Raw genomic sequence first — 15,561 nt, 5'->3', positions numbered from 1 at the left:
TATATATATATATATATATATATATATATATATATATATATATATTAGTGCTGTCAAATTTAGTGCGTTAACGTATGTGATTGATTTAAAATATTTACGCGTTAAAAAAATGTACGCAATTAATGAAGTTGCTGTTTGTTTGTTTTCTCCTGTTGTGGTTGACGTGTGTTCAGCATGCAAAGAAATATGGATAACACCAAGGAAGCACTTTCTGAAGGCAAGTTTCAGTATAAAACAATTAATGTTGCATTACCAGGCTATAAGCCTTTCCTCCAGAGTTTCATGCAATTTCGGGTGTTTCGTTTTTAACTTTCCTTTTTTAATGAAATTTAATACCGCATGGCAAACGGAAAGAAAAACCTCCGCATTTCATGACTCGGTGGTCCTTTAAGGTAATCAAAAATCTCTGTTTACATGGTAGACTCTTAGTAAGAATATTATCTTAATCATATTAAAATCGAAGTATTGGTGTCCATGTAGATTAAGTCAAAGACAACACATTCCTTGGCCTTTCAGCATGCTCCCTCCAAAGTTTTATCAAGTTTGACGTGTTTCCCTCTTAAACACAACTTTTGTAAAGCGGCTGCTTAGCGTAGTTGTGTCAAAATCCTTCTGAAATATACTTTAGAACGCTTAGTTAACCAATAAGAAAAATATGCACATAAAAAAGTCATGTGATTTTTGTTCATTAATTTTCTTTTCGGCTTAGTCCCTTTATTAATCTGGGGTCACCACAACGGAACAAACCAACCTTTCCAGAATATATTTTTTTACGCAGTGGATGCCCTTCCAGCTGCAACCCATATCTCTGTGAAACATCAATACACACTCATACACTATGGATAATTTAGCCAACCCAATTCACCTGTACCACATGTCTTTGGACTGTGGGGGAAACCGGAGCACCCGGAGGAAACCCACACAAACTTAGGGAGAACATACAAACTCCACACAGAAAGGCCAACTGATCCAGCCGAAGCTCGAACCAGAGGCCTTTTTGCTGTGAGGCGACAGCACTACCTACTGTGCCACTGCGTCGCCCATGTGATTTTGTCTCAACATAAAATGTGATTGGATAGCTAGACTAAACAGTGAACCAAAAACATCTCCCACCATCTCAAATGTGTCCACCACAAATAAAACTGCTTGTAAACAATGTTCTGTCCAGTACTGTCACACATTACAAGTACTTGTTTGCAAAAAAAAAATCAATTGGAAAATCTTTTATTTTAAATGGTTTATTTTAATGATAATCATAACATTGAATTTTATAAAACACTGGACATGACAAATATTTTTAAAAGCCTATTTACAACATGTTGTTTGTTTTAATATAATATTATATAATTATATAATATTTTAAATGTAATGCCTGAAATCATGACATCAAGTCATAAAGTATTAAACAGAAGGAAACATGTCACAGAAATTAATGTTTAATGTGTAATTGGACCTACACAACCAATGACTGATTGAAAAACTCAATCAAAAATGTCCCAATTTATTTCTGGGTCTTCGTCAATGGGTGTAGGAGAAATCATATCTGGGATCTCAACCACAGGACCTGCGGAACAAAATAATAGTAGTAAAAAAAATGTAAACATATATTTTTATTTGATTATGTATTTATGATCTAAAAATGTAACATTGCATGATATTTTTTAGGGGTCTTAAAATCAAAACAGATAAAATGACGGGCCCTCATCTATGAAAAGATCTCATTAGAAAAGAAGCCCGTTAGACCATTTGCAAGATCTGCATCACCCACCTCCTTCTTGTCTTGGTCTCTTCCGAGTGAGCCGATCAGCTGTGTAACTCAGATATTTTTTAATTTCCTTTTCACAGTCATGCCTAATTACGCTTCGTTTGAATGCAGCATCTAAAAGAAGAAACCGAAACAGTAGAGATAGTTTGTATATAGTTAAGGTCTCGGTTCTTTAAATATATATTTTATGTATTAATGTTAATGCAGTGATGAATTACTTTACCTCTGATCACATCTGCTAAAAGAAGCTGAGAGAAGGCCTTTTTATCTCCTCTGCCCTGCCAGTTGAACTCCTTTGCCAGATCATCTGTTAGGATACTTTGCATTATGTTCTTAACAACATCTTTTGGCCCAAAGCCTCCAAGTTCTGACAGATGTTTTGCCTGTGAAGAGAATGTTTATGTGAATTTGATTCGAATGAATTAATCACAGCATTGAAATCCAGTCAAATAATTTGTATGATAACCATTAAATGATACAGTTACAGTGATATGCATGTACTAAGAAAAAAAATAACCCCCCCTTCAAGTGATAAAGCATTACTTTTTCTCAAAGTAGTATTTTTACTTTATACCAGCAGCTTTTATGACCACATGAAAAAAAATACTGCTTATGTGCCATTCAGTTTTTATTTACTTCTAATGTGAATTTTATTACCATCTTGCATGACATTTACATCCCTACCAAAAGCACCAGCAGGTAGTTTACCACATAAAATAATTAGAAATAGCATAGCTTAATGTTATGTATTTATACAACAGTTCTATCTGATTCTCGAATCTGATTGGCTGATGGCCGTGCCATATTCTGCTTTAACAGCACTCTTACAGCCTCTTCACTCTTGTGAATTACTCCACCCACATAAAGTGACAAGCAGAGAAATAAGCTCACTACAGTTTGACGAAAAAAAGAAAAAAAAAAGCTGTTGGGCAACATAATGTACTTTTGAGGGTTTTTTTGTCAAGAATGTAATTGTTTAGATTACAAATATAGTTCATTTATAAAGATAGTGCCTATGTTAAATATTTATAATTTTGTAGCGTGTCAGTGGCCATCAGCCTGACATAATAAACAGAGCAAAAAAATGGAGTAAAGTCTGTCTGCAGACTACAAGACGGGCATAACATAAAGGGGCATAACTTGTAGTATGTTAACTTGCGTAACTTGAAGCTATGGAGACCCACATGTCAAAACTATTTTGTCAGCAAGATGGTATTTTATATCAGTTTTGAATGTCTACACCTCTTCCACACCTAAACGCAACCATCACAGTTATTAACATCTATACCTACCACAACCCTAAACCCAACCATCATCATTATTAACCTCTACACCTACCCCAAACCATCATAGTTAATAATGTCTACACCTACCCCAACACTAAACCCAACCCTTACAATTATTACAGCTACACCTACTCCATATCTAAACCCAACCATCATAATTATTGATGTCTACACCTTCCTCAATGCCAAACACTTTCATACTTGACGCACTCACTATTGTACTGTTATTTGTAACCACAGGGGGCAATGCCAAGTAGGCTAACTGTCATGACAAAACAGATGAAGAGGTCAGCGAGTTGCATGCTGGATTTGCTGAATGAATGAATGAATATAACAATATATCAAATAATAGGTTGTGGATAAATTTGGAGAAAACTCATGAAAACATTTGGTGAAAATGTTCTCTGGTAAGTATTTCCACCATCTTGCCAACAACATCTCGTTTTGACATCACGAATGGTTCAATGGGATCTGAAAAACTGCAAGTTACGCCTGTATAACTCGCTACAAGTTACGCCCCTTCATGTTACGCCCCTGTCTTTCAATCCACAGACAGACACACTTGAAGTAATTGACGGTTGAAGTTCCGACACAAGAGGGCGAAAGAGACCACATAATAAGTCTTTAGGGGAGAAAAACGGCTTTTTATCAGTGTACATTTTAAAGTTTTATCTCTCTCTTTTGTATTTTGTAGTGATGTATGTATACCATAGTTCCCCTTCGGGGGGAACTTCAGCACTATAAGTGGATTTGATTGTAAAATCCACGCATTGGGAGGTTCGGTTCAGAAGCTACTCGTCTGAAAGAGTATTGAACGGGCCAATTAAGAATGAATTGGCAGCGCAAGCCTGCGCAGGTGAGCGGCATAAGCAATCAACTGAGTATATAAGCTCACCTGGCGCCAGCAGACGCTATCCTTTTCGCTTCAGAGACTTTCTGATCGAGTCGATGAGGGTTCCTCCTGCTGTGACCAGCGATTCTGAGCGAACGAGAGCATTCTCCCGGTCCAGAGTGTGTACACGCAGTGGCAGACGGTCGAGCTGGGTTTCTCCCTTGCCTGGCGTTCTTTGGGTCCGGTCCTCCAGAGCGGTGCGTATAAAGTTGCAAACTTCACAGAAAGAGCAACACAGTCGTGCAGCACGTCCTTATCAGGACGGCGCTCCGACTGTGCGTTTCTGGATGCAGTGGTTTCCTGTCCTCGGATGATGGGCACGGGCACTGCGTTGCATGTCTGGGGGTCCAGCATGTTAATGCGCTGCTCGCGGGCAGTTCATGTCGTCATTGCGATGCCATGACTGTTGCGCAAGATCGCGGTTAGCCTTTGCAAAAGGGCGAACCACCCCAGTTGTCCCCTGCTCTGCAGCGGGCACTCGGGCAGATCTGAGGGTTTCAGCGAGAGATAATCCGTCGCCCACGGGCCCGCGGACCTCCCGCTCCTCTAAGCGCTCTATCCAAGCTTCGGGCGGGGGAAGCGATCCGTCTAACAGATGGTAGCCCTTACGCCCGATGACACCGGAGACCAGATGTCCACCGCGGCATCGGAGGGTGGGCTTTCATTGTCCGATGATGATCCAGACCAGTTGGTGGGTGATGTCTTATCGGCGGTCCGTAGCCCGCTCCGCCCGCCGTTCCATTCATACCTGCTCCTCGCCGAAGGCGCCCGCCTACGAGAGCTGCTCCGCCCCCGCACACGCCTCCGGCGAAGCGAGCGCGTCGGGCACCTCGGAAGCAGGCAGCCCCCCTGCCCAGAACGCCGCTAAGTCCGGCAACGGACCGCGTAGCGCCCCTGGGACAGGCCATCTGGAGAAGAGGGAACTTGCTCTTTCCCCGCTGGAGGGCGGGGCCCCATTTCAAACGGCACTTTTTACTGCCATGAAAACATTATGAAAGGGCACTTTTCACTTCCCCAGATGTGACAGCCCGAAATCTGCCAGTCTGGGACGCTATGCTTTCTAGCTTGCAGATTCGGTGCGTTTCGCCAGTGGCTCACGAGCGCTGGGAGGACGGTCTCCTTTCTCCCACCCCTCGAGCCTCCCCTCCGGAGCTCGGGTTTGGAGTGAGAGCAAATATCTCACCTCCAGCTTTTCCGTGGGACCCGCGAGCTTCCCGGATCAGCACACCCACTCCGCGCTGCCCCACTGCTGGTACGTCAGCGATTGTAGCGATGAGTCCATTAGCGAGAGCTCTGCCTGCCTGGTTAGCGCGGGCCAGCTCTTCGCGGTGGCTCATACGCACAATCAGACTCGGCTATGCGATTCAGTTCGCGAAACGGGCCCCCAAGTCACGGGTGTGTATTCACCAGGGTCAGCCCCCTGTCTGCCCCTGTCTTGCGAGAGGAGATTGCTGTCCTCCTGGCGAAGGATGCAATCGAGCCGCTCCCTCCAGCCGAGATGGAGAGCGGGTTTTACAGCCCACGCTTCATCGTGCCCAAAAAGAGCGGTGGGTCACGGCCAATCCTAGATCTGCGCGTTTTGAACCGCTGCCTGCACAAGCTGCCGTTCAGAATGCTCACGCAGAAGCGCATCCTCCGGTGCGTTCGTCCTCTGGGTTGGTCTGCAGCATTAGACCTGATGGACGCGTATTTCCATGTCTCCACTCTTCCTCGCCACCGACAGTTTCTGCGGTTTGCGTTTGAAGGTCGAGCTTGGCAATACAAAGCCCTCCCCTTCGGGCTCTCTCTGTCTCCGCGGGTCCTCACCAAGCCCGCGGAGGGTGCCTCAGCGCCCCTTCGGCTCGCGGGCATCTGCATACTCAATTTCTTTACGACTGGCTGATTTTTGCCCTCTCTCGGAGCAGTTGATTATGCACAGAGACAAAGTGCTCTGGCACTTCCACCTGTGGGGGTTTCAGGTCAACCGAGAAAAGAGCAAACTCGCCCCCGTGCAGAGGATCTCTTCTCTCGGGCTGGAGCTGGACTCGGTCACCATGGCAGCGCGCCTCTCCGGAGAGCGCGCTCAGCTGATGCTGTACTGTCTGAGAGAGCTCGACAGTAAAATAGTGGTCCCACTGAAACTATTTCAGAGGCTCCTGGGGCATATGGCATCCGCAGCCGCTTCATGCCGCTCGGATTATTCTATATGAGACCACTTCAGCACTGGCTTCACGATTGAGTCCCCAGACGCGCATGGCACGCGCGCGCACACCGAGTCTCTGTTACTGCGCTGTGTCGCCGCGCCCTCAGCCCTTGGAGCGACCCCTCGTTCCTACAGGCCTGGGTGTCTCTAGAACAGGCGTCCAGTCTTGTTGTCGTTTCAGCAGACACTTCCAACACGGGCTGGGGGGCTGTGCGTTGCGGGCATGCGGCTGCAGACCTGTGGAAAGGTACCCAGTTGCATTGGCATATCGCCTGGAGCTGTTGGCAGTGTTCCTCGCTCTCCACCATTTTTTTCCGGTGCTGGAGCGGCAACACGTGCTGGTCAGGACGGACAGTACGGCGGCGGTGGCGTATATCAGCCGTATAGGGGGTATGCGCTCTCGCCGCATGTCTCAGCTCGCCCGCCGTCTGCTCCTCTGGAGTCATCCGCGGCTGAAATCGCTGCACGCCATTCATATTCAGGCAAGCTCAACCGTGCAGCCGATGCGCTCTCACGGCAGCCTTGCGTCCTGGAGAATGGAGACTCCACCCCGAGTCTGTTCAGCTGATATGGGCGCGATTCGGGGAAACCCAGATCGATCTGTTGCTTTCCCCGAGATCGCTCATTGCCAGTTGTTCTTTCCCTGACCGAGTGCTCTCGGCACGGATGCACTGGCTTACAGCTGGCCTCGGGGCACGCGCAAATACGCGTTTCCCCCAGTGAGCCTGCTCGCGCAGTTACTGTGCAAGGTCAGGGAGGACGAGGAACAGGTTGCTGGTTGCGCCCCTCTGGCTCAACCGGATCTGGATGTCAGAGCTCTCCCTCGCGATAGCCCTCCCCTGGCAGTCCCTTCGAGAGAGCACCTACTCTCTCAGGGACAGGGCACCACCTGGCACCCTCGCCGATCTTTGGATTTTTAGACGCGAGGAAGACTTAGGTAACCTCCGATTGCGGTGGCTAATACTGTCACTCGGGCTAGAGCCTCCTCCCCGAGCGCGCCTATGCCCTGACGTGGAGTCTATTCACTGAATGGTGTGTCTCTCGCTGAGAAGACCCCCGTAATTTGCCAGATCAGCGTTGTGCTTTCTTTACGCCGAGAGAAGTTGGAGAGCAGGCTGTCGCCCTCCACACTCAAGGTTACGTGGCTGCCATCTCCGCTCTAACGCGGTGGCTGGCAGCACCGTGGGAACGCATAACCTCATCATCCGGTTCCTCAGGGGCGTTAAGCGAATTAATCCACCCCGCCCCCTCTCATGCCCTCTTAGGATCTCGCCCTCGCTACACAAGCCGCGTCAGATCCCTTCGATCCTCGACTCAGTATCTTTCTGTCCCTGAAGACAGCTCTGCTGGTCGCGTTGATATCGATTAGAGGGTCAGAGACCCGGAGGCATTTTTCGGTCAGTGACTCGTGCCTGTAATTGGGCTGGCTTCTCTCACGTCCTGAGACCCCGCCCGCGATATGTGCCCAAGGTTCCTACCACTCCGTTTTAATACGAGGTAGTGAGCCTGCAAGCGCTGCCCTCGGAGGAGGCAGACCCAGCCCTTCTTATTGTCCAGTTCGCGTTTTGCGTATTATCCGGACCGCACTCAGAGTTTAGATCATCTGAGCAGCTCTTCGTCTGTTATAGCGGTCGGCAGCAGGGAAGTGCCGTACCGAAATAAGTTCCCACTAGATTGTGGATGCCTTTCTTTCACTATCAGAGCCGAGATGAGCCGCGTCCCCCGAGAGCGCGTGCGCACTCCACTCCGAGCTTCGCATCCTCTCGAGCGCGCGCACGCGGCGCCCCTCTAACAGACATCTGTAGAGCTGCGGGCTGGGTGACACCCAACACATTTGCAAGGTTTTACAATCTGCGAGTGGAGCCGGTTTCCTCAAGGGTATTAGGTAACCCTTGGTGATTGAGGAAACAATTCGGTAGGGTGTTGAAACACGCTTGCTGCGCCATTTTCCCTAACACGGAGATACGTGCGCCTTTTTATCTGTCAGTAAAGTTCCCTGTCAGGTGAACCCTGCAGATTCCTCCGTGGCCCCCAGCACTGACTCAGCGGAGGAGTCACTTGCTGGCCCACTACGTTGTAGGTCTGCCCGCTGGTCAGCCCGCGTTTTGGGTAAAGGTGCCTGCTATGCGTGATCCCCACTAGGCGATCCCATATGCTTATTCCGCCACGGTTAAGTCCCCCCCCTGGGCGGACCCGTGTCTTCCCTCCCCGCTAACCACTCTTTTGCTATGCGTACTCCCCCTTTTTAGGGCTAGTCCATATGTAAATTCTGCCATCTATCCCCCCTTGGGTAACGGATGGCCTCCGCTGCGTCCTCCCTATCGGGATTGCACGCTTCCCAACGTACTGTCGTATTTTCCTAGAATTATCTAGATGCTCACGACTTCCCAAAAAATATATATAAATCCGTAAAACTTCTGTTGAAGTAGGATTAATTAGGGCCAGGGACACGTTGGAGGACCGCGCCCCCCATGATGTGGGTGCGTCACGCTTGCTTGACTATCTCCTCATCGGGGGTGTTGGTAAGGTGCAGTCATTATGGCGCTTTCAATGGGCTCCCAATGCGTGGATTTTACAATCAAATCCACTTATAGTGCTGAAGTTCCCCCCGAAGGGGAACGTTCGAGGTTACTAAAGTAACCCTTCGTTCCCCGAGGAGGGGAACGGAAGCACTATACTCCGTCGCCATAATGACTGTCCCTTAGCTGTTGAAAGTCTCTTCAGCTTAAAAAGGATAGCGTCTGCTGGCGCCAGGTGAGCTTATATACTCAGTTGATTGCTTATGCCGCTCACCTGCGCAGGCTTGCGCTGCCAATTCATTCTTAATTGGCCCGTTCAATACTCTTTCAGACGAGTAGCTTCTGAACCGAACCTCCCAATGCGTGGATTTTACAATCAAATCCACTTATAGTGCTTCCGTTCCCCTCCTCGGGGAACGAAGGGTTACTTTAGTAACCTCGAACGTTATCTGGTAGTGTTTGCTTTGCTTTGCTTTTTCAGTGTTATTTATTGTGATATGCCAATTGCAGCAGAGAAATACTTGGAAACCTCTGTAGACTGATGGCATTTCATGCTGTTCAGCCTTATAATCTTAAAATGTGAGCAAAATCAACTGTTTCGTCAATTACTTACAATTATTTAATATTACTTGTGTAATATTACTCATGTATTCTAGTTTAGTCCAATGTACAATTTTACTTTGATTTTCATTTTAAGTTCAAAGTAATTCAATTAATTCATGGTCTATAAAAACAATATTTTACCTTTAAGTGAATATATTTTTTTTTCCTTGGGCAGAATAAATATTTTAAATAATATTAAATTACATGGTTTAACCTAGACAAAACTATAATTTGAGGGAAGTGTATAAATTTAACTGTAGCAAATTACAATATTTTTTCTAGGTTGACCCAAGCTAAATTATACTTTAATTAAAGCATTAAAGGTATGACGTTGACTCACATATTTTTTGCGTGTTGTTGCATTGTTGAGCTCTCTTTCAATCCTGGCCACATCGTCAAAGGTTTTTAGAGGCAATTTTAGGTTTGTAGTTTTGTTCATCTCTTTCGGAGGCACATTGGTGCTGCTGCTGGGGGCTTCAGAAACTCCATTGTATTTCATTAGTTTCTTTAACATGGTAGAGTTTCGCTGAACTGTGCTCTTGATGTCTCTCAGCATTTTGAGGATTTCATCTTTGTCTGAAATACAAAATGTTTTTTTTTTTTTAAGAAACAACTTATTGAAGTGATATTGACAAAAAAAGTGTGGCTCACCATCAATAGATGTAGATGTAGATGTCACTGGAGCAAGTGTTTGAAGTGGATTAATTGACATTCCTTGAAAGTTTTCAACTCTTTGTCTCTTTATTCCAGGGAATCCAGTGGCTAATAGATATGATCTTCATTTGGATATAAACGATGAATTAAACAATACAGTACAAACGTACTCAAAGGTTATTTTTTGGCAGCTTTGGCTGATTACTTGTTACTCACCGCTCCTTCTGTTCCTTTACTTCTTTTTGCCCCACTTTTGCCTGATCAAATGTGACTGCAATAACACGAATATTGTACTGAGAATTTGATACTAAACAAAGACTAAAACAAACAGGTGTTATAAAAAGTGTAACCATTACCACATTCTCTGTGAAAGCTAATGTTTAGTTTTTCCCATGGTTTCCCTCCTGTTTCAGGCTTATGTCTGTTCTGAACAGCTTCAATACACTTCTCTGGGGATTTGAATGGAGGCCAGTAACATAGCTTTTTATCAAGGCTCAACCAGTTTGATGACACCACCATCACCTCATCTGAGTCTTGCAGAGTCACAACTGCATACATGATCTGCCTGCTAAAAAATAAATGAATAAATAAACATTAATTCTCAATTTCCTCATTGTTCCTAGAACAAGCTTTTAAAAAAAACGAAGTGATCGAGCATTTCCGGTTGCTGGTCCTAAACTCTGGACAACTCTGCCAATTTACACTTTTACACAATTTACAATTGTACACTAGACTTTCCCTCTCTTATTCTGTGTTTAAGTCCCTTTATTCATCAGGGGTTGCCACAGCAGAATGAACCACCAACTTATCCAGCAAATGTTTTACACAGTAAATGCCCGTCCAGCTGCAGCCCAGTACTAGGAAACACCCATACACTCTTACAGTACATTCACACATGCATACACTACAGTCAATTTAGTTTAATCAATTCACCTATAGAGCATGTGTTTGGAGTGTGGGGAAATGCAGAGTACACGTAGGAAACCCACGCCAACATGGGGAGAACATGCAAACTCCACACAAAAATGCCAATTGGCCCAGCTGGGATTGAAACCAGCAACCTTCTTGCTGTGAGGTGACTGCTAACCACTGAGCCACCATGTTGCCCATTGATGTGTGTTATTAAGTGGTAAATGCTACTATTGTGAGTTTGAACAACATTTTACACGCCATTTATCGCTATGCTACTGAACGTAGCAGCAGATAGTTCACTTCAGATTTTAAAAATAATAAAGACTGTGACTTTGCTGGAATGTCATCGTGCTGCATGTTGTTAGGACACAGTGTAAGTATCATTGCAAGTAAAATGTGGAACAAGCAATGCAAATTGCATTAGTACAAATGATGATTTGATTTATCTTCATGTCCCTCACCTTACATCACCCAACAAAATGTCATCATCCTCATGTATTTCAAAATCTTGCTCCTCACACACTCTACTCTCTGCATTGATTTTGATAATTTTTGACCAACTGGGCTCTGATTCTTCCACTGTGATGTTCAGTTCATTCCAGTTTTCACCCTCATTTCTTGTAAACTTTAATTGTTCACCTCCAACATTTCCGCTGAATAATTCTGTGATGTGGAATACTTCATTAGCTCTGTTTCTCACAGCAGCCGTTACTTTCTCAAGATCTTCAGGTTGGACGCAAAGTATCACGCTTTCTTTGAAAACCCGAATATCATGCTGTCTAAAATCTCCAGCTATTGCAGAGGCAAAGCATTTCAGAGCCAGAGTAATGAGAACCGGGGTCAAAGGGCAGCCCTGATCCAGCAGTTTGTCTCTTTCACTTGAAACATCTGTAAATTCAGCATCTCCCTCCGGTGCGTCTCTCAAGAGGTTTTTCACAATGAGGAAATCCTGATATAAAGCTGGATTTGATCGTTTTTGTTTTTCTATCTCATCCTTTATACAAGACAACTTCATCTCAGTGCAGAAAGTTTTGGGACTGATCATGACAGCAGCTGAGTTTTCTGGTACCTGACTCTTTGATTGAGACTCCAAGAAATCATCTAGACGTTTTGCTAGAATAGTTGCAATGATGAGGTAGTCGACGTTAAAAAAGTGATGACTGTCGTCATGTGGACTTTTCACAGTTTTGTTAAACTGTTTCTCAGAGCAGTTAAATTCACCCCTGCGGATTCTGTTATAGAGTGTCTTTATGTATGGAATCAGATCCTGAATTTTCTCTCTATAGAAGGAAACTGGGATGTCGTCTGGTCTTGGTGTGTCTGAAACTTGAAGAGATTGAACAGCTGACACAATGTCAACCTCACTGACTACATGTTGGTTTTCTTCCCCCTGTGATGGACCTTTATCATCATTTAATATATCACTTTTATGTTTTAATAGTTGGAAGAATGTTTGTACATGGCATTGTTTCATTAAAGGAATTGTGGAGATGTTATTGATCTCCAAAGATACAGGCTGATGGTCAGGCCTCTCAGAGTTTCTTATTTCACAACTTCTCACTCGCCACATGCATTCATCTGGAATGAAGAAGTAATCGAGTCTGGACACTGGACAATCTCTTTTGTAGAATGTAAAATCCTGCTTTACAGGGTTCATTCTTCTCCAGACATCAGCCAGCTGAAGAGATTTCATGAACTTCTCCACAAACAAGAGCAGATTTTTCTGATTTCTTTTATTTGCTATCTTGCTTGTATTATTCTTTTTGTCGATAAACGGATTGAGAATTGTGTTAAAATCTCCACCAATCACCAGCAGCCCTGTGGTCATTTTCTGCAGGTATCCTGAGAGATTATCAAGAGTTTTTGCATCGGTGTGATGGTTATAAACACTCACCAGAGTGTACTTCTGACCCGCCAGTTTACATTTCAACACAACATAAGCTCCCCTGTTATCTTTGTCATCACTTATATATTCAAAATCTAAACTCTTCCTCACTAAAATGGCAGTTCCTCTGCTGGAGGAGGTGTACTTTGTGTAGAAAACAATCCAATCTTTTTTATAGTCTTCTATTTGTTCATCTTCTACTCCAATGTGAGTCTCTTGCAAGAAAACAATGTCAGCATTTTGTAGTTCTTGAAATTTCTGATCTCTGTTTTGTTTAAGTCCATTAACGTTCCAGGTGATGAAGTTTATGGTCTGTGAAGCCATTGACGGATCAAAGAACCTCAGCTTTATGAGTTCACTGTCAAAACAAAGAGCGATAGGGAGTAGAATGTTTTTGTCCTGCATTCTTTTGTGATATCCTGACAGCGATAGAAGCAGTTTATGTTTGACATATATTTGTATTAATTGTATTCAAGATTTGCTTACATCTTAATTTTTTTTAAGTTTTCTGTAAATGTAAGTTGCCACACCCTGCTTAAACAGGTCTTTTACAAAACAGCTTATATGATGCATGCTTATTATCGGTGTTACCTCCTGAAAATCAAGTGTCCTTAAATTATATTCATAATATATTACATAAAACCTAAATAGATTCTTATGCACTTGTTTCCATTATTTGATTTAGTTAAGAGTTTCACTTTTCTCATTGTCCCACAAATAACACATCGTTGACCTTTTTTACAGACATTATAGTGTAGTAAAAATATAATTAGCATAACGCATAAACTGAAATTAACAGAAAAATAAAACGTTAACATGATTATGTTGAATGCTTGTTGCATTATAGATTGTTTTAGAAACACTAAGCAAAACATAAGGCAGAACACATTTTTGACAAATATTTTGTAATTGTAGTTCACTTTTAAAAATCATAATAATTTAAAAATAAAGTTACCTTTTACTTCTCTGGATAATATCTGGAGGACAGAACACTCCTGCTGATACGACTGTCAAGAGTCAATAAAGCAGTAAGATTGCTGACGTTAGCTCTCGATTGGGTGTGGACTTCTGGGAAAGAGAGAAACATACTAAAGGAAACGAGAAAGTTTCTCTCCTGCTTTCGACTAAATTACTACTGTAAATATAAAGCAATATCATTAATATGTACTCAATGTATGATTTACTTGTGTTTCATTTTCTTTGAATTTTTCAACAGCGATATAACTGACAGAGCTTATTTCTCTAATTACGCCTAATAATGTTAAGCATTTTTTTTCTTTAGCAGTGGTATGTCCTGAGTTTTACTCTTCCAAAGAGAATATGTAATCAATCAAATTTAAATGAAAACAACACATGAAGGGACTTGTTCTTAGTAGATGTTTACCCCGTAGGCCAAATGGCAATGATCCATTTGAATTGCTCGAATGTCTGCATTCTAATCTAGACAATTAAAAAGAAGTATTACTCAGGGGACTAGCTAGACATAAAGCTCTACTGGGGTCAGGGACGGAGTGGGACTCAATTTCAGCCCTGGAGTTTCAAGCCAGACCGGCCCACCTCAGTTCACGACTGATTCCAATTCAGTTTCTAATGACACTATCACGTCTTTTTCAAGAAAACAGCTGCTTTAAAAATTCAACTGTTCAACAGCCCTAACAGTATTATATGTCTTAAAAAAGAAGAAAAAGAAAAATTGTTTTTCAAGTGAAATTCGAACACGGGTCCACGACGTTATTACGTAACAAGCTTACCACTGGTTCACAGTAGCGCTATTACAGTGGGAATAAAAAATAAGTAATGACTTGTGACCCTTAAGACACAGCATTACTTTCTTTTGATGGCTTAATCTTTTTCTCCCCTTTTTAGATTTTGGATCAAGTTATGTCAGATTTATTAATGTAGTGAATCATCTGATTTTCATTGAGCAGATGTATTATTCATTAATATTAATTATTCGAATTCTTATATTCACTAAGGTGCCGCTGTTTGGGGTCGATGGTTACATCATCATCATTAACGTTAGTTAACCTGCGGGCTGCATTTTGCTCACTGGGCTACGAGAAAATAAATAAGAAGAGCGGCGCTGCAGCAAAATAATGAATAAAAAGAGTGAAGCTATGGTCAAATAAATAAATAAATGAAAAAAGTGTGACTGCTGAGAGTGCAAGCAGCTACGGACACCGGCCCTTGCAACCAAAAAACAGACCGGCCCACCGGGAATTCTCCTGGTCCTCCCAATTAGCCATTATTTCTAACTGACATATTTTTAATGATCTTGTCAAAAGCTTCTTGTCAAAAGCTTTTTAAATATTTCCCAAATGGTGTTTAACAGAGCAAGCATTTTTTTCACAGTATTTTCTGTAATATTTTTTCTTCTGGAAAAATTCTTATTTGTTTTATTTCGGATAAAAGCAGTTATCATTTAAAAACATTTTAAGGTCAATATTATCAGCCCCGTTAAGCAATATTTGTTTTTCAGTTGTCTACAGAACAAGCCACTGGTATACAATGATTTGCCTTATTAATTAACCTAGTTAAGCCTTTAAATTTCACTTTAAGCTGAATACAAGTATCTTAAAAAATATCTGGTAAAATATACTTTCATCATGGCAAAGACGATCAGTTAGCCTATTAGAAATGAGTTATTAAAACTATTATGTTTAGAAATGTGTTGCCCTGCTGCCAAGGATCATTAGCAGAGTATATAGCCGGTGCATGCGGAGCAAGCGTTATCTTTTTTGCTTCAGACCCTCACTTGAGACTGAAGAGACTTCTGATAAGCTGCGGCAGTCAAACTGGGTGTCCTTTCCCATCCCTGGGTGTTTCGCTAATGGCCTCTGCAGGGTCCGCCCCCTTTGGGGAC

General features: G+C 43.2%; 1 protein-coding gene across 3 annotated transcripts; it reads right to left on the bottom strand.

The window, feature by feature from the left end:
• Positions 1-1,227: 1,227 nt before the first annotated feature.
• si:dkey-266f7.5 lies at positions 1,228-15,545 on the bottom strand. Of its 3 annotated transcripts, XM_073930393.1 has the most exons (10): positions 15,454-15,545; positions 13,654-13,766; positions 11,275-13,056; positions 10,258-10,469; positions 10,118-10,172; positions 9,899-10,023; positions 9,588-9,823; positions 1,989-2,148; positions 1,769-1,879; positions 1,423-1,564 (listed from the first exon to the last, which is right to left on the bottom strand). In XM_073930393.1, the coding sequence occupies exons 3-10, from the start codon at positions 13,020-13,022 to the stop codon at positions 1,482-1,484; spliced, it is 2,730 nt and encodes a 909-aa protein (XP_073786494.1). In that variant the 5' UTR covers positions 13,023-13,056; positions 13,654-13,766; positions 15,454-15,545; the 3' UTR covers positions 1,423-1,481. The 3 variants fall into 3 exon arrangements, with proteins under 3 accessions (NP_001093569.1, XP_073786494.1, XP_017207655.2); XM_017352166.4 differs by having other exon boundaries at positions 13,654-15,461; NM_001100099.1 differs by lacking the exons at positions 11,275-13,056; positions 15,454-15,545 and having other exon boundaries at positions 1,228-1,564; positions 13,654-13,823.
• Between the last annotated feature and the right edge of the window lie 16 nt (positions 15,546-15,561).

The sequence above is a fragment of the Danio rerio genome, chromosome 19 (assembly GCF_049306965.1).
Source record: "Danio rerio strain Tuebingen ecotype United States chromosome 19, GRCz12tu, whole genome shotgun sequence".
Lineage (NCBI taxonomy): Eukaryota > Metazoa > Chordata > Actinopteri > Cypriniformes > Danionidae > Danio > Danio rerio.
Note: the sequence above shows the minus strand (reverse complement) of the source record. Positions and strands in the feature narration are given on the sequence as shown.